At 44.0% G+C, this 19,147-nt stretch overlaps 1 protein-coding gene and 1 non-coding gene across 2 annotated transcripts; both read left to right on the top strand.

The window, feature by feature from the left end:
• Window positions 1-2,045: 2,045 nt before the first annotated feature.
• trnal-aag (transfer RNA leucine (anticodon AAG)) lies at window positions 2,046-2,127 on the top strand. Its single transcript has one exon. It is a non-coding gene; the product is annotated as a tRNA-Leu (tRNA).
• A 165-nt stretch (window positions 2,128-2,292) lies between these two features.
• On the top strand, window positions 2,293-18,560 carry polr3e (polymerase (RNA) III (DNA directed) polypeptide E). Its single transcript, XM_033611690.2, has 21 exons — window positions 2,293-2,435; window positions 3,251-3,356; window positions 3,695-3,745; window positions 3,886-3,963; window positions 5,712-5,827; window positions 6,290-6,372; window positions 6,672-6,779; window positions 7,487-7,536; window positions 7,991-8,110; window positions 8,257-8,342; window positions 8,546-8,590; window positions 8,700-8,791; window positions 9,130-9,250; window positions 11,041-11,122; window positions 11,238-11,297; window positions 12,303-12,460; window positions 12,600-12,661; window positions 12,738-13,195; window positions 16,765-16,842; window positions 17,565-17,687; window positions 17,786-18,560. The coding sequence occupies exons 2-21, from the start codon at window positions 3,318-3,320 to the stop codon at window positions 17,840-17,842; spliced, it is 2,067 nt and encodes a 688-aa protein (XP_033467581.1). The 5' UTR covers window positions 2,293-2,435; window positions 3,251-3,317; the 3' UTR covers window positions 17,843-18,560.
• Window positions 18,561-19,147: the final 587 nt, after the last annotated feature.

Here is a 19,147-nt window from a genome sequence, read left to right as displayed (position 1 = left end):
TCGACTCTGTAGGAGAGGACCCGCACCATATGCAGATACAAACAGCTCATTCTAAGGTAACAAAAACATAACAATTCTTATTTTTAGGTGGTTATAAACAAAAGAACATGATGGATTACTGAATGAAATTTCAGGCATAGCCCACGGGAACCAAAATTTCAGGGCCCCTCAGCCCCTCACCTGCAAAATGTCACGAGATACAATGATTCAACAGAGAAGAAATGTTGAAAACAGGAGGCGCCTATGACGTCTTCTAGTTCTGATGGATTTTATTCGGGTAAGTCGATTTGTTTAAATATTTTGACGCTGTGTTCAATGGTTGCTGATGAGTTTACGCTTGTCCAACCATCTGTTGTTTGTATAGCCTACATTCCGATTGCACAGTAACAAATTGTTTTCCAAATTTGCTGAAGTTGCTGACTTCGCAAGGTTTCAAATTTCTGGCCTGTTCCAGTACCCACACATCCCTGGAAATACCCACTTGCACTTGGTTGTGCATGTTCACGCTGAGGCTAGTGGTGTCCCAAAACAGAATTGAGGTAGTGGAAGTGGTTTCCAACACTTAAAACCTGCCCTAGATTCCAAGGGAGCCCCGATCCACACTTTCAACAAAGTGGAAGATGAAGTCAGCAACTTCGGAAAGTTTTGGAAAACAATTTGTTGCTGTACGAATGGAATGTAGGCTATACAAACAACAGATGGTTGGACTAGCGTAAACTCAACAGCAACTCGGTTGAACACAGCGTCAAAACATTTAAACAAATCGACTTACCCGAACAAAATCGATCAGAACTAGAAGATGTCGTAGGCGCCTCCTGTTTTCAGCATTTCTGCTCCGTTGATTCATCAGATGGAGAAGAATAAACATAGCACTTGCCACAACACAAGCACTGGAGCCGGCATTTTCATTGCGTCGCTACTACGCGTGACGTATGCCTGCACGTCGGCCACGCCGATTTGCATGAAGTGGTGTCTCATTTCTAAGGCAAAGATCTCTACCCTAATATTCCTCATTTCCTTCATCAAGGGCACTTGAAAGTGTGGGTCGGGGCTCCCTTGGAATCTAGGGTGGGTTTTAAATCTTGGAAACCACTTCCACTACCTCAATTCTGTTTTGGGACACCACTAGCCTAAACGTGAACGCGTACAACCAAGTGTAAGTGGGTATTACTAGGGGAAGTGTGGGTATTGGGACAGGCCTGCTTGGGCTCTACTTAAGTTAACATCTAGAGGAGTTACTCCGAATATTGCCATGGATATAGATGGGGCAACCAGCCATCCAAACATTGGTGAAAAAGTTTTAAATATTAAATCCCAGAAAGGAAGCAGCTTCGGACATGAGTTTTTACACCTGTCGCACGTAGGATCAGTATCACGCTAATCTCAGCCAACCATCTCTGGACCAGTGGAGTCAGTGTATAATCTTGAATTGAACAACAATGTACAACCTCGTCCGATACCTGCTCTCCAGTGTCCTCCTCCTGCCTCTGCTTTTAAGGGTCCAAATCTGCAAGATTATGAACAGAATCTAAGAGGAATGGACCAGGGTAGTTTGCCACTGGTGCAGCAAGTGAAGGGTGGGTTTGCCCTTTTCAAGGCCATATATAGCAAATGGCACTGTCTTTAATTTAATGAGAGCTCTTCTTAGAACACAGGCATATCTTAAACAAGGGCCCATTCTCCACCCGACACATACAGATAGGAAGGATGTAGATGGTAGAGAACTGAAATGTAAAATCACCTGGACTCTCCATTTTCATTAAGAACCCTAAATTAAATAAGTGTTACGTTGGATTTTTTTTTACTTTACAATCCTAATGGTGCATGTAAACATAAAGTGCAAAATGCAGGGAGTTCAGGAGCTTGTGTTAAAGAAATTAAAAGTTGTCCTCAGCTCACTCCACATCATGATGATCATGGTAAGAGATGATGATGAAGTAAATGTTGAAAAATTCCTGTAATGAACTGTGAGCCATAAAATTCATGTAATAGTAAGCACACTACTATTGAATATTATGACGTGGTCTATGGGTATGTAGTCACACGGTAGCGTGGCCGAGCGGTCTAAGGCGCTGGATTAAGGCTCCAGTCTCTTCGGGGGCGTGGGTTCGAATCCCACCGCTGCCAGTGACTTTTTGTAGTCTCCCCTTCTGTGTATGATAAATGTAATTGAACCAAACACATACACGAAGCTCCTCTGCACCTTCTAAATCAAGTGGAAACAAATAGGAAAACACAGCTGTGTGGTGGTCTCGCTGTGCATTATGGGCACGGGCTCCTCCCCACGTGTCTGTGTGGAGCTCAGTCAACATGGTCTCGACACAGACAGACTTCAGCTGCCTGAGTTAGACTCCACTCCTGCACCGTCTCTCTCCACACTTCTGTACAGCTCAGACACGGATGAGATAGCTAAAACTGTACCGTGAAGTGCGCAGGTGAGACCTTAATCTATTCCCGGTGCCCTTTTAGCAGAAGTGACGTGTAAAAACAGGCCGTTTGTGACTCGACTGTGGTATTTTGACTTGCATGTGTATGTTAGCACGCCGAGCTAGCTTGCTAATGCTAGCCAGGCTAGGCTACGTATCACTGGCTAGCTAGCTTCGTTGCTAATACGTTTGCGTGTACGAACTTTAAGCGTTGAGCTTGTTGGTCTCTCTCTTGCTATATTTGTTTATAGGTTTGTATTTATTATGTTAAAATGATAAAATGAACCCGCAGTGTGTCCCAGGCCTGTGATAACTGCTGGAAGGTTTGTGGCTAGCATGCTAATCAAGCTAATGCAGCTAGTAACATAGCTTGTATTTGCTAATTATTGCCTGTAATGAGTGTTTGAACCACCTGGAGTTCATGTTAGAGTTTAAGCTATATGCTACATGTGCTACACAGTGTGTTCATTAGCAGCAGGCATTTAATGTTTATTGCATTGTCTTGCATCATGTGAGGTTTACCTGGCTGTGTCAGTGGTAGCATCACTTGACAGACTGCATGATCATGGTCTGGTTGTGGGCTAACTTTGGCTTTCATGGTTTGTTTTCTGGTGTGGGTGGATTTAATACAGAGCAGGGGCTACTGCAGATCCCCTGAACGCTGACAACCTTGAAACAAAACAGAAATGAATGCTGGTGTTGTCTTAAAATGCTGAATCACACTGATCATGTTGTCTGTCATGCAGTTTGGGTGTAACCACTTGGCAACAATGTTGTGTAGCTGTACAGTGAATTCCTGTAAGTCAGTGTTTCTTTGTCTCCAGGTTGGATCTTTGAGATCTGCTGCTCCTGTTTCATCTCCTCTCCCCTCCTCGCTCTGTTCACACCAATATGGCCAGCGGGGATGATGACGACCCCATTATAGAGGAGGTATGTCTGCGGGCCGAAGATATTTGAACTCATCCTGCAAACACACTTGATATATCTTATTCCTCTGTGTCACTGACCTCTAATGTTGTCCACAAACTATTGAATGAGCCACACCATTTCACTGGGTGACATGCGGTTACATCATCAGGAGCGTGGTCACTGTATGTGGAAGCAGAAATGCTCACAGTGAGAAATAGTCCCCAACAAATACACTGTTAACTCCTGTTTATATTAATGGTTGTTAAACACAACAGTGCCCAGCTGTTTTAGGAAATGAAGCTGTATCATTTTAAATCTTAACAGAGAATAACTGTGATCAACATTCCTCTTTCTCTCAGATCGATGTGTACCTTGCCAAAAGCCTCGCAGATAAGCTGTATCTTTTCCAGGTAATAATGTCTGATGTTGTGCTTAATGCTGATGAGTACGCCTCCCTTTTGTCCCGATAAGTTATCTCTCTGCAGTGGGATTGATGCTTAATATTCAAAGTGTCATTAATCACTTCATTGTTTTTTTTTTTCTGTCGCAGTACCCTGTCCGACCATCCACCATGACCTATGATGATGTCAACCACTTATCAGCTAAGATCAAACCCAAGCAGCAGAGGGTAAGAAGGATCTTTTCTTATTTTCTTATTAGGGGTTGTGAAGTTCTGGGCCGAAATCGATGTTTTTTTTTAGTTTATTTTGCTTTTGTTGTTGTTTATTCCCCCCTTTTTGTTCCAGACAAACTAAAACTGTTCAGTTATTTTTATAGTGATGATTTTTTTAAGTCATTCAGTCCTTCATTACACTATCTTTGAATGAGCACAAAGGCTTTTTTAACCTCTTGTACCCTACCTCCATTTTGTAGCAAAAACGCCTAAAATGACATACCCAAATTAAAATGACTGTAGCTTCTGAACCACTCTGACTACATGCATGCATGAGGTCTTGCCAGAAAAAAACTATCTGAAGTTTCTTGTGAAAGTGTCAGAAACACTCTAGGTAATACAGAGACAGAGTGATGGGCCTCTGAAGTCAGTAAAAAATTGAAGATTTTGCCTAAAATAAAATAAAAAAAAATGTTAGTAACTGTATGTGGCTTCATCTGAGCAGGTAAATGACGCTGTGGGGCTGTAGGCACACTATCAATGAACACTCATTTCAAATTTGAGGAAGACTGCTCAAAGTATGACCATTCTACAGTGTTTTTTCCATGAAAAGATCCGGGCGGAGCTCCAAATGACAAGTCGGTCACTTGGCTTCAAAACAGTACTATCAGTGATCAAACAACACTCAGCCAGCTTCAGACATTGTACCTTATTGAAATCAGGTGTGATTATGATAGCTGATGTTGTTTATGACACAGAAACACCATAAAATATCGCCAAATAAAGCCATATGAAACGTTAAAGTTATGATCCCACTATCTAGATGGTATATCTCAGCCAAAAATAGTGGTAGGAGTGAGACTCTTACCTTTTAGAAAAGATCTAAGTCCCCGCTAACAGCTCCGCATAAGATCGCAAGTAATCCTTTAACTTTTCCCCTTGAAAAACGGCATGACATGACTTGTCACCACTCATCGCGATTTTGGACTTTGTGTGTTTAGGCTGCTTTGGTGCGAAATACACAATAAATAAAAGAAAAACGATGTTATTTTTGAAAAGTTGAGAGCTTCTGGAATCCGGCAATACCGAACATCACATGGTTTGATGACGTAGTGCGCCTGGGAGATACCATTTAACAGAGGAGGAGGGGAGCGAGGACGTCGGTGTCCTGGCGGAGTTAGAGAGGTTAATATATATATAATATTCATTATTCCCTTTCTAATATTAATTTTATATTGCAGAGAAAACATCAACAAATTTCCCCCGTAACAGCTGTATTTATTCAAGTTTGTCATCAAAAACTAACTTTTACAAGATTACATTTGAACACATCATGTTGTACTTAACCTTCACCCAATACTTATTTTTACTGAACAGAACTTGAATGCCTCTTAATTTCATTCTATGCAACTTCCGCTAGCAGTTAGCTCCGGCCACCTGCTGCTAACACCTAACGCTAACTGGCTTTCCTCCTTTCGATTTCAGCACAGATATGTTATTCATAATGTAGTATGTCAGGGGGGAAAGTGCGTCGACAGTGAATTTGCTGCGTCCTTTTATCCCAAAGATGTCCTGAGGAAGATCTTTAGTTCATCATAAACACCTTTTCTGTTGACAACTGGACGCAGTTAGTCTTGAGCCCTGCTTTTTAACCTGCGCAAAACTAATGTGAAACAACAGAAAAACATTGTTGCATCCCAATTTATCATCCATTCATATAGAATAAATTTAACGTGTGTTTTTTGTACTGCTCCATTCCGCAGGTGGAGCTGGAAATGGCCATCGACACAATGAGTCCAAACTACTGTCGCAGCAAAGGAGAGCAGATCGCTCTGAATGTGGACGGCACGACTTATGACGAAACCAACACCTATTCCGTGTATGTCTACTATTGAACCTCCTCTGCGCTCACATGCCACTAACTAACCTGTTTGTATGTTGCTGTCCAAAGGTTTGCCGTTTTGGGAAATGTTTGCTATCTGGTGAAGAGTTTGATACCACTCATGTCTGTACGTCAAATATGCTTAGCTTAGCACATAGAGTGGAAACAAGGGGACACTACTTCTTGGTTTGGAACAGCAACTCCTCAGAGTCCGTGCTGCATTTCAGAATCAAGAAATAGTCCAGCAGATAACCCCTTGCAAAATGGCGAATTGTCATTTGTACACTACTTTTCGTCCAGACTACACAAACAACATAGCAAACAAGCTTCATCTTTGGCACACAGACTCAAACGTGGTATCAGTCTTCTCACTGACTCTCAGTAAAAATGCAAATAAGTGTGTTTCCTATATTAGTTACATTTGTGAATGAAACTGATATAATTACTCTTCTTCTCCAGGAAAATGATGGACAAACAGACCTTCTCCTCCATCCAGGCCACCACCAACACATCCAGATACGCCGCTGCTGTGTTTCGTAAAGGTCTGACCTGATTCTGTTTCACTTCAGCACCATGTTTGTGTTATGGTTTGTCTAACCTGGCGGCTGCTGCTGCTTGTAAATACACAAAGGTCGCTCATATGTTCACAGAGTCCATGTGAGTCCTTATCAGCGTTACCTTTCTTATCTGCGTTAAGTAACAACCCTCAGTTTAACTGTGTGTTTATGTTGAAGATAACCACATGTGTCGGTATGATGGACTTCATGACACACTTACATGAGTCCACAATCACCAGAAGCAGGATTTTTGTTTTTGATTGGTGTATTATTTGTGTAAACAGGTGAGCTTCACGTCACACCTCTGACGGGAATCCTCCAGATGAGACCAAGCTTCTCTTACCTGGACAAGGCCGACACCAAAACCAGAGAGAGGGAGGTGGCAAATGAAGGTGTGTCTGTTTTTCTGGGGTTTTTTTGTTTGTTTTGTTTTGTTTTGTTTTGTTTTTTAAACAAAAATGCCTTAAAACCTTGTGTTAATTAGGGCTGCCCCGTAATAGTCGACCGAACGTTAGTCAACCAGAAATGTCATTAGTCCGCAAGATTTCATTGGTTGCTTAGTCGCAGAAAAAAATAATAACGTGAAACTCTATTAGGAGCTGCACCTTGTCAAAATAAAGCAAAACCTATATGACTGGACCATGTGGGAATTTAATTTGAAACGACAGACACAGGAAGTGGCCACACTCAGCAGTCAGACAGGAGTCAGGTTAATTTCCAGAGCTGGTACCTGCGGTTATTCCACAGGCTAGTTAATAACATGTCAGGCAGGAAATCCAAAGTGTGGGATCATTTTGAGAAGGTGAAGGACGAACCCAAGGTGATATGTAAACTCATCTTCATTGGTCAACTACAAACATGACGTATCATCTGAAACATGGAAGTAGCTACATGCCCATTAGCCCACAGCGTCATTAACAGGCGGCTCGCTCAGTGTGTGATGTGCACTTGTAGATAAAATATAGGCCTATATTAATGAAGGTTCATTAGTACGGTTTTGTATTTCTCTGTAATGTAGCACAGTGTTAACAATGTTACTGATACTATTTTTCATCCAATCATGTATGGCTGTTGTATGAGCAGAGTCTTCTGTCTGCAGGTGGAGATTCCTCCCAGGATGAAGCCGAGGACGAAGCCAAGGCCATCACGGTGAAGACTTGCACACACACTAATGATTACATGGTCTTCTGTATGTATCAGTGTAGTCTGGCTCATAGGATGTAGGCTGTGGGTATAACACCTATCGCCACACTTCTTTTTAGCGCTGTGCGTGATACAACAACTACCACAGAGTCAACAACCTACACACTAAAACGTCTTTTAAAGTCTTTCTGTGGCGTTTTCTTTTGCGGGGATTTAGGCATTTCTATGCAGTTCCCTTCCAACACTATTTTTGCAAGCACACCATAGCTACCTCCAGGGCTTAGTGCCCCAAGACAACTGTGATTGGTTTAAATAAATGCGAACAACCCAGAGAATATTTTCCCGTAGTGCAGGATTACGATGAAAGCCTGAGATAGGTCTGCCTAAGTGAGACTGGTACCAGTGTGAACCCCTCATTTCTAAAAAAAAAAAAAAAATTCTGCATGTGTTTCCCCTGCAGGTGAGGTTTGCTCGTCCTGAGTCAGAGCAGGCTCGGCAGAGGAGGATCCAGTCGTACGAGTTCCTTCAGAAGAAGCAGGCAGAGGAGCCCTGGGTTCACCTGCACTACCACGGTGTCAAGGTAGGGGGAGCTCTCCCTTTTATGTTGTAGTCATCAGAGTTAATGCTAAAACCTGCAGCTTTGAGTCAGTGAGGAACAAGAGAGCTTGTACTTGTCAGATGATCTTGTCAGCACCAGTTTGTGTTTGTCGTGTTATTTAAATTCAGGACGGGCGCTCGGAGCATGAAAGGCAGTACCTGTTCTGCCAGTCAGTGGACGCCTCGGAGAACTCTGAACTAGTCAAAACTCCAAAGTGAGTATCAACAAATAACATTGACTGTGAGGCTACATGATGTCTTAGTCTGTGAAACATTCCTTACAGTTTGGTAACATAAGCCCCGTTTCCACCAAACACTTTCAGTTTGGTACCTTTGGAACCAAAAGTAGCTGCTTGGATGGACTTCAGACTTCCTGACTTATGGTTCCCTCGTTACATACTCACTCTTATTTTTGCAGGGAATACCTGGCGATGCTGATGCCCCCTCTCGCAGAGGAAAAAGTGTAAGTATTCCTCCCAGGTCTGACCAGTATGAGATTTCAAAGGATATCAAACAATTTCAGAGATGCTTCACTGATGTTTCTCTCTCCACCTGTTTCTCCTGTATGACAGTGTGAAGCCTGTCGGTCCCAGTAATGTTCTCTCCATGGCTCAGCTCCGCACTCTGCCACTGGGAGAGCAAGTCAAGACCCTGATGAAGAATGGTAGGCCAACACATTCACACAAAACTCATCAGCAGATCGTAGGACTGTGACAAGAAAGTGATGAATTGTGACATAATTAGATTATTTAAATGGCAGGTTAATGTCCAACAGTCCACATTTCCCATGCAGTTTTTCTGTCTGCCACACGGGGGCGACAAAGCATTAGTATTGATGTCAGATGTGAAATGGTTTAAGAGTTTATCCTCCTCTGGTACAGAGTTATTGAATGCATCCAAACCTCAGTACATTTCTCACAAACATGAGCTGCATAATGTTCATACTATATAATCAGCAATCAGTTTTATATTTCACTTCCCTGTGTCTCCTCTCGTCTGTAGTCAAGGTGATGCCATTTGCCAACCTGATGGGCCTGCTAGCCTCTGGCACGGACTCAACTGCAGCACTGCGCTGCATCCAACAGGTGGCGCTGCTGGTTCAGGGCAACTGGGTCGTCAAGAGGTGAGAGAACATGTCACTAAAAGGTTTACACAGATTAGAGGTGCTGTTTGAAATGGAGCTGGAGAGAGCTCTGCTGCCTGCAACGAGAGGCTGTGTGTCCTTGATTATTACGTAATTATTATTTCTATTTTACTTTATTTACACACACAAGATAAAATCATGAGCTTGAAATGTATAGAAAAATAAGAATGGTGTTAGGAGAGATCAACTAATAACAAAAATAGGAGAAAATAAATAAATTAAAAACAAAGCTAGCATAGTTTAGAAAAATACAACAAAAGTAAATGACAACAAGAAGCACAAAAAATGAGCAGAAAAACTAACCAATTAGTCGACAACTATCACATAAAAACAAGAAAATATGGGGGCGTCGGTGGCTTAATGGTTCGAGCCGACGCCCCATGTACAAAGGCACTGTCCTTACTGCAGCTGTCACTAACAGTAAAGAACAGCCACAAATCTTTGATCCACGCCGTTCATTAATGGCCGTTGAACAATATTAACTTTGTCTGTAGGCTACAGCACAACAAATAAGAAATAACAACAGTAAACACAACTATGTGCCACAAATTGTCCTTGAAATGTGCTTTTTGAGTTTTGCGTAGCCCAAAACGGACCGAAAAAAAGAAACTGTTTGTCTGTGGCCACCATGGACTCACCTCCTTATTCTAACTTTCATGTGTGAGCAATATACTGTTTGTTTTTTTTAGTTATTTGACAGTAATCATATCTAGTCCCTAAAATGTTGAGGCAGAGGGTACTTGCTGTGGCTCTGGTTGAGGGTGAGAGGCTGTCAGTAAATAGTTTGTTGGGCACAGGGAAACAGAGATCTGTGTGGGTACATGAGACCCTAAAAAAGAGGGTGGATCATGGGGAGTACCACCAGTTGGTCCAGGAGCTTCTCCTCCATGATGGATGTTTCCAGGCATATTTTAGGATGACTCAGGGGCAGTTTGACAACCTGCTGTCTGTCATTGGGCCGTATAGCTCTGGGTATCCAGCAACTGCTACCACCAGTTTCTCCTCCATTGTTTACCAACTGTAAACTTGTTGTCGTGACCACCACAGACCTGCCTCTCAGATCATCCGATTGGACAGTGTGGAAAAAGATGACATGGGGTGCTTTTTATGCTTTGAGTTGAAGTTTTTTCAACTAGAGGAGTCAGAGCACCACCAGCAAAAACGCCAGGTGCATAGAGCGCAGAAACAAAACCAGGACAACACCAGGCAGCAGCCGAGGCGCAGCCACATCTGGTAGAATTGTCCTTCCAGGCTCGATTACAGTCAACAAGGTGGAGAACCTAACAAAACTAGGACTAATTCACCTCCTGACATGCCTAGTTTTAGTGGATTATAACATGTTGCGAATGGAATTAAGCTGCTGATGCTCCGGTCCAGAATGAGACCACACTTATTTGTGGATGTAAGTTTTTTAGCCATGACGAAGGCCATAATGTGGCCTGCAACAGACAGTGAGGTTTTTTTTTTTGTTTTTTTTTTTAAGTAGCTGATTTCCGGAAAACTTGCAGCCCCTACCGACTGTTTTAAACCGTCACTGACTCCTCACTCCTTTTAACAAGTCAATAAAACAGGATTTTTTTAATCACCACAACCACGAGAGATCCTTGAGCGTACTGTAGTTAATGTGCACATGTAATATTAGGCTGATTGGTCCAGTAGTTTGGCATTCTGTTTCTGTACACCACAATATCTGAGTGAGTTTAATATGTTTCACATTAAGCTTACAGACCTGCAGTTAAGTGATGTCTCTGTATGTTTTATTTCTGCAGTGATGTTCTGTATCCTAAAAACACGTGCAGTCCTCACAGCGGCGTCCCTGCTGAAGTGCTCTGTCGAGGCCGGGACTTTGTGGTGAGCTGCTGTCACTGTTCACACAAAATAAAAACCCACTATCAGCACAGTGCCTCATCGTGTGTGTGGTCGACATGGTTGTAAAGTCATAGTGACTCAGTTGTTTCTCTTGTAGATGTGGAGGTTCACTCTGGAGCGCTCTGTCATGAGAAAGGAGATCGCATCCATCATCAAAGTAAGACCAGAATCCTAAAATGACCGATGACTGTTTCTTCTTTGTAATGACAGCTGAAGATGGCTCAGTAGACTGCATTTCCTTCTGCATTTTTGTGCTACAATAATTAAACTTCATGGATTTTCTTCGTGGTTTAGCTTGCAACTATTTTGCACAATTTAACCGTCATGGAAATGTTTGAAAATTGCACGTTGGCAGTGGAAAACTAATTGTTTGAGGCACTCAGGTTTAAAATATGCATCTCACTCCAGAGACTGCTTTCATGGTGAATTAGTCTCTTGGGTGTTTCAACACATTTGCAAGGAAGTTGTTTGTGGGAGTGTGATATGCGTCCACCTTTTTAATTTCACTCATTAGACTGGATCCGGTGTGAATTGGTTGTTTTGCTAGTGTTTCTTTCTGATTTTACAGTTTATTGCAGAAATAGAGCAGGCACTGAGAGGAGAAAGTCTTTTACAGTGATGTGCGGATGAGATGAGTTTCATTAACACCAGTGGGAGTAAAACTAATAAAACTCTCCACAGTATGAACAGTGGTTACATGAGCCTCAAAACCAGCCACAACTCAGCCCTGAGCAGAGTGACCGTCCTCTAGTGACCAATCAACAGACTGCAGTGTTCACAGCTCCACCTTTTAGTACCAGATCTGTGTGCTAGGTACCCCAACAGAGGGGGGACCAAAAATGGGAACGGTACAGAACAGTACCATTGGTACCATCCACAACTTTTCACAGTGGAAAACCGTACCGCTCGGTGGAAATGGGGCTTTATATTATCCATGACATAATGACACAGTTTTTGTGTGAGTGCAACATAAATAAAAACTCCTAGACCTCCCAGATGCTCAGTGCCACCTCAGTCTTTCACGGTTGTTTAGATGCTGAGAGCTTCACTGGAGTGTCTTTGAACCCTCGCTCCAACTTGCTTCTTGTCACCCTGAGGCTACGGTTGTTCCCTTCGTCCAGGTAAACACACCTAACAAGCTCTTCCTCCTGTCTCCCGTCAGCTTCCTCCAGAGGATGTGAAGGAGTTCCTGGAGCATGTGGCTGCTCCCCGAGTCAACCGGGGCTGGGAGTTCCTGCTGCCTACTGATGTAGACTTCATTAAGAAACACCCAGATGTTGCCCACAGGCAACACATGCTGTGGCTCGGCATCCAGAGCAAGTAGGTTACACTCAAAGAAGCGGGAGGAATGTGCTTCACTCAGGAATGCACCAGGGTGTTCCTGTCAATCATGGAAGTGATAATAAATGTTCTTGGAGGGTTTGTGGACTGTTTTAATTTGTACTCTCTTATTTTAAAGGTTGGAAAAAGTCTTTAACTTCTCAAAAGAAGACTTCATGCCAAAGAACTCCCCTCAGCCTGGTGAGTTTCCTCTGTAACAGCCACCCGTTAACGCATTAACATTAAACATTCAGCTGATGTCTGTGTTGTTTTCCAGAGCCTGTCCACATCAGTGGCGAGCAGCGTCTGAAGATGGCTCAGGAGCGCGCTCACGACAACCACTCGTCCCTACAGAAGGACCTGGACACCAGGCGGGCAGGGAGCAGCGTCCGTGTCAAACAGGAACCGGTCAGTGACAGGGAAGACGAACCCATGGACACGTCGTCCTCCATACCCAACGGTTCTGTCAATGGTTACCCCAGTGCCATCTCCCCCGGCTTCGATCACACTAACGGTAACGGAGGGAGTCCCGCCAACACGGTGTCCCAGGAGCTGCAGGAGTTTGTGACAAAGACTTTCAGGAAGCATTTTGTACTGACGCTGAACGAGTTTAAGAGGCTGTTCGGCCTTCACCTGGCCTCTATGCCAGTGGGACAGAGCGTCTTCCCCTCCATCTCGGACCACATGCTGCAGGACGCCATACTGCTCTGCCAGTGCAAACAGATAATGGTGCCTGTGAGTATTCAGGGGGGATTGAGATGAGGATTTACAAGGAGTCGGATGTATATCTCCAATTGCTTCACACTGGATGCTTCTGTTTTCCTTCTTTGAATCTGTGTGTTTGAGATCTCATTTGTGTGAGCACTCTTGTTACTGTGAGGCCGCATGCAGAGTAGACTGACAATCACCAGGCAAAACACTGCAGGGAGCTGCTGAATTGATGAGAGCATGTTGGAAGAGGTATCAGTGAGAAGATGAGGAAATATGAACCCAGAGATCCTGTGTCAGGCGGCAAAAAATCGCTCTTCCTATTGCTTTGAGGCAGGGATTTACTACTCCGAATGGCAGCAACATTTTCTTCCATCTCGACACTTACTCATTTAAGGGCAGGCCCATTATTTATTTATTTATTTACTGTTGTTATTAGTGGTAGTAGTATTCATTTGTTCATTCATTTTCCGTAACCGCTTATCCTGTTGAGGGTTCCTCCCACAGTCCAAAGACATGCAGTAACTGGTGACTCTAAATTGTCTGTAGGTGTGAATGTGAGTGTGAATGGTTGTCTGTCTCTATGTGTCAGCCCTGTGATAGTCTGGTGACCTGTCCAGGGTGTACCCCGCCTCTCACCCACTGTCAGCTGGGATAGGCTCCAGCCCCCTGTGACCGGATAAGCAGTTACGGAAAATGAATGAATGAATATAAAATAATGGAAGCAGCTACGGTGTTTGTGGACTCTCCTTTTGAAGCCTCAAGTTCAGCATTAACACTGTCACTGTCTTGTTTTTTCTGGAGTCAGAAGTGACCATATTTGGGGCGAGAAGGTGGTGCTGTGGAAGAGCGAGGGGTGGATCTGACTGAGAAGCTGAAGGTGCTATCGGCAAACAGTCTGTCTCTCAAAGTGGCCTGCCTTTGATATAAAAATGAATCTCTTGTACAGTTGTCATAATGTAGGACGTTAGCCATAGAGCCACAGTTTTTGTACCAGGCTGTAAACAGGTTTATTTCTTCTGTAAAGTCGGGCATTTTAACATGAGGGTCTGTGGGGATTGACTGGCTTCTTGAGCCAGCCGTAAGAGGCCGTTTAAAGAGCTAAAAACAACCCCCCAGTGTGCATTTCAATGTTGAAAATCCCAGAGAAGAGCGCAGATGGATACACAGCGCAATTTATAAGACTTATCAGTAAGATGAATCGGCAAAAATGCCAGAAATTCACAGGTTCCAGCCTCTCAAATGATATTCTTTTTTTATATCACAGTATACAGGAATATTATGGGTCTGGGATGGTTGCTCAGACAAAACAGGATACTTAAAAACATCAGCGTGGGCTTTGAGAGACTTGTTAGGCATAGACAAAACAATTATTATGAATGATTTGTTGTTTGATTGACACTAAAACAATCTTAAATTGAGGCTCCAGTTGGCACAATGCTGCACCAAGAGCTGCTGCCGCTCTCTTTCTGTCCGTCCAAGCTGCCTCTGGGTGCTAAAATGTTTTTTTCTCAGCTTGAATGCAGCTATCAGTTTTCCCCAACAGAATAACAGCATTAACGGTCGTTTTGCTCAGGAGCGCTTTGTTGTCGGTCGGTGCACTGAAGCAATGCAAACCTGGTTCTCAGGTTCTCGCTCAGGTTCCAGCAGCTACCTGACACCTCCATGTGTTTGCAGTGTGTTTCCCTGTACGCCCTGGCTGCTGTTTGTAAGCTCAAAATAGCTGGATGAGGACTGTTACCGCTGCTTTCGTAGCTGTGTTTTACTTGGTGTGGCGTTTGCTCATAGGGCGGGGAGTGGCGAGGCCTGTGCCATGTCCTCTTGTTTCATTAAGCAGCCAGGTCTCCTGCCAGGACCAGCCCTGTCCTGGCTCAGGTCTTATCCAATCTGTATCCTCGACATGAGAGGATTGTAACCGCCGTAGGGGGAGGGACTGGCCGGACGCCATCTTTGTTATGCAACAGATTATTAGCCTCAAAGCTCATTACTGCTCAGCGAGAGACTACGCTGGTGTGATGTTTGCAAACGCAGGCAGATCTAGAATCAGAGGATTCACCTTGTGTGTCACAGTGAACATTATTGTTGAGACGTCTGACAGTTCATAGATCAGTTCTGAGTCAGTGTGCTGTGTCTGGACGTTAATCCTTCTCAGCGTTGGTGCTTCTGGTCACAGCAGTGCTTGGCCTCCTCTTGTTTTTGACGTTCTGTCAGCGGACCAAATTAACAGACAAAGCATGAGCATCTGAGAGAAAGGAGAGCAATGCTGTGATTTGTTAACTGTTGCATGACATGGCAACGTGGACACTTGAATCAAAGGATGAGCATGCATGCTTTATTATGTTTGTTATTAACACACTTTCACCAGTCCGAACACGATCTCTTCTCTCTTCGTGTCTGACAGCTGAGAGTCTGTAATGATGGTGTTTTGCTCCAGGATTGGGCCCAGCACACCTTTTTTTTTTCTATGAAGCCTGCCCTGATCAGACAGAGCATTTTTGGCAATCTGCATAAAAAATGGACAGGCAAAGGCACTTGCTCTGGCTCTGATTGAAGGCGTGAGACTGCTCCCAAATAGTTTGTTGGTCACAGGGAACAGAGATCTGTGTGGGTACATCAGAAATCGCAGGTAGTACTATTAGCTGGTCCAGGAGCTCCGCCTGTGTGGTTGTTGGTTCAGGGCTTGTTTTCGGACGAGTCTGGGACAGTTTGACGATCTGCTGTGTATCGTCAGGCCTCGTTACGGTCAGTAGTTGAGAGCCATGTACAAAAGCCCAGTGACGAGCTGCTCATATGAAGCCAGGATAAATCACACACAAGGCTTAAAATGCTATTTTTGTGGAGGCTTTATTGTCTTCACAATTTATTGTTTCTTATCTGTGAAATTAAAGTAAATAAAAGCTTTGTTTCCACTGAGGGAAATGGTTTCAGCTTACAGAAATAGACAGGAGGTCTCTACATTTCTTGGGAGGTGCACGTCAGGCTACAGCGTAAGGTACAGAGGTCTGTGTGGGTTCATGAGACCTTTAGAAAGAGCAGAAATCACAGGTGGTACTACCTGCTGGTCCAGGAGCTTCGCCTGCCTGATGGTTGGTTCAGGGCTTGTTTTAGGACGAGTCAGGGACAGTTTGACGATCTGCTGTGTATTGTCAGGCCTCGTTATGGTTGGTAGAGTGTTACAAAGTAGTTGAGGCAACAGTTTGTTCAGAAATGTCTTGCAGCTTGCCGAGGGTGATGTTGAAAGTAAGCAGATGTTAGCTTCACGCGCTTGTTCTTCTTCACAGAAAGGCTGCCTCACAATTCATCTGACTGGACAATGTGAAAAAAGGGCAATGACTTTGGGCGCCTTTTGTGCTCTGAGTTGTTGTAGTATTTCAACATGAGTTGTTCAGGGTGCTCCTGCAGAAATGCGAGGTGCTCTGATTTGCAAAAGCAACAAGCAGAACGCTCCACTCTCACTGAAAACCACCACAGAAAGCCGCCCCACGTTGCCAAAACAGTGTGTTTGATCAGGGTCTTAGCATAGCAAGATTTGGATTTGATCTGGTAACTCTCTTGTCAGTTGCCTTTCTAATGCGGCTGTCTCCCTCTGACTTTAGTTTCCTGCTCAGAGCACAGCAGCCCCCGACGAACAGAAGGTGTTTGGTCTGTGGGAGACTGGAGACGAATTCGATAAGGTAAACACTTTTTGCCCAGGTTTACAGTGATGTCACAACATCCTTCCTGTCTTGACTCTACATGCAGACTTTTGCAGCTAAACCCGCGCCACAAACCACAAGTGGAAGCCTTCAGCTATCACCAGAATTTCACATGAATTTCAGAAACCACATGCAGTGTGTTGAACTGTGTGTAATTTGGATGGTGACATGACTGCGACAAAGTAGGCCACAGTTCTGTTTGTCGGCCACAGCCATAGCCGAAGAGGCAAAGCTGCTCGGCAAAAGTGTTTCTTCTCTCGCTTGTTTCTTCTGGTTGACTTATTGTGGTATTAAGTGTGTTTTAGCTGCAAATGTCTCCATGAGACTTTGTGTTAAATTCCCCGACATAAAGGAAACAGTGACTGACCAGCTGCGGCTTCCCTCCCACGTCACTGATTACGTCACACGCTGAGCTACACGTTTTGTTACTTGCTCACGCCCCCCATTGCACCGAAAAAGGCACATTCTGTATGAACAAAAGTAGGCAGGTGGCATTTTGCTTCACTCCCCGATTTTGTTTTTATACTGCCAATGCTGAAAGAAGACTGATTGGGCTTTCCTGCAAATTTGCACAACTCCTATTTAAAAAGGGCTTTAGATGTGTCAATCCTTTGTCTAACTCTCAGTTGGAAAGCAAATAAGCGTATGCTCAAAATGTCGAACTATTCCTTTCAATTAATTCCGTGTTTTTCCTCCTGCAGCAACGTCGGCTGCTCTATGACCTGTTCAACAAGAACTACCGCGTCAGGAGGCCGATGATACAAGCCAAACTGGCACAGGAGTTTGGAGACGTCCCGAAGGCGGACATCGACCGGCTGCTCAATGTGAGCTGAGTGACAGGACAGAGTCTGTCTTTAAGGAGCTTTTCTTTTTTGTTTTTTAATAATAAATCACTGATGTAACCTTTAATCTGTCGTTCCAGGAGTGCTGCAGCAGCCACGCAGGGATGTGGTACCTCAAGGGAACGATACAGTCCTGACGCTGAGAGTTTGCCACCCCCCCTGCGGTCACCGTCAGCCAATCAAATCCTCTCTCGGGTGTCCAGTGGGAGGGCGGCCAGAGAGACGAGAGCCAATCACAATCACAGCTCGCCCAGCTCTGAGGGCCGGTGATTGGAAGACAAAAAAAAAATGTCCGCCTCAGCTTGGAACACGAAGCTTTTCCTGTTTCAACTGGAGCATTTCTGACTCTGCTGCAGCGCGGAGCGTACTCACTAACAGCTGGAGAGTCTGAGCGGGAAAACATGAATATAAGCAAATGAAGAAATAGCTCAATATATATACGGTTTATAGGTAGGTTTTTGGATTTTTTGGACCTCATGTTTGATTATTTTGGAACTTAAACGTTTACCTGATGAGGAAGGTGTTTACTGTTGGAAGGAGACGTGGCTCTAAGTGCTCTCATTCTACTCCTGATTTGTACATTTTGCCAGAGGAAACACATTTTTACTTTATTATATCACCAACAGAGTGAACATTGATTCAGTCCTTCAGAAAACATAAAGAAGCAGTCTGATTTATTTTTCATGCACCAACACTTTGATCTGACCTGGTCAAACAATATCAACTATATACAATATTTATTCCACCCTCAAAACACAAGTAAGAGGGGTGAGCTTTAAAGGGACAGATGGGTACTTATTTATAATCAGTGTATTACCTACAGTAGATGTCGGTCGTCACGCCCCCCCCCCCCCAGTTTGGAGAAGCAGACAGGAGTGCTGACACAGTTGAGCAATGTACTGCTGAGAATGTCCGGAATGCTTGACGGCTTGGTCTCGGGTGTTAGCCGCTGCAGCTGCTGTGTTAGCTCATGCTAGACGGTCCTTTAGCAATCGTTGAAGCACATTTGCGAATCCTAGGCTAGTGAATGAATGACCCGCCCTGTGCTCACTATGATTTAGCTAGTGATCTTTGCCTTCGTTGGTGGGGTTGGTTAGGTTTAGGCAAGAGGAGTGGGATTGTTTTGAGTAAGAATGTCAGGGTAAGCCAATCAGCGGGCCATCTCTTCGCAAATTCGCCGTCATGAGATTTAGTGGTAAACACCAAGTGCTCTTAATAATAAGCTCTGAGTCTGTGACAACATCACAACATGCATCACAATTTTCTTGAAAAGTTGCTGTGAAATCAGGCATTTCAGGCCGCGGCAATCCCACAAACAGCCCACGAAATCCTGAAGGGACTCCGGCTTTTCAAGGACAACAGACTCCATTTACAAAAACAGTAATTTTACGTCACAGAACACAGGAGCTGCTGGTCAACCGCTGCCTCATCACGTATTTTGT

The sequence above is a fragment of the Epinephelus lanceolatus genome, chromosome 21 (genome assembly GCF_041903045.1).
Source record: "Epinephelus lanceolatus isolate andai-2023 chromosome 21, ASM4190304v1, whole genome shotgun sequence".
NCBI classification, from domain to species: domain Eukaryota; kingdom Metazoa; phylum Chordata; class Actinopteri; order Perciformes; family Serranidae; genus Epinephelus; species Epinephelus lanceolatus.
This window is presented reverse-complemented; position numbering and strand designations above follow the sequence as displayed.

Excerpts from the sequence above, each read along its gene's own strand:
- polr3e (XM_033611690.2), top strand. The coding sequence starts at position 3,318 with ATGGCCAGCGGGGATGATGACGACCCCATTATAGAGGAG. Across the intron at positions 11,298-12,302 it reads AGATCGCATCCATCATCAAA|CTTCCTCCAGAGGATGTGAA; the intron begins GTAAGACCAGAA and ends GTCTCCCGTCAG. Across the intron at positions 17,688-17,785 it reads ACATCGACCGGCTGCTCAAT|GAGTGCTGCAGCAGCCACGC; the intron begins GTGAGCTGAGTG and ends CTGTCGTTCCAG.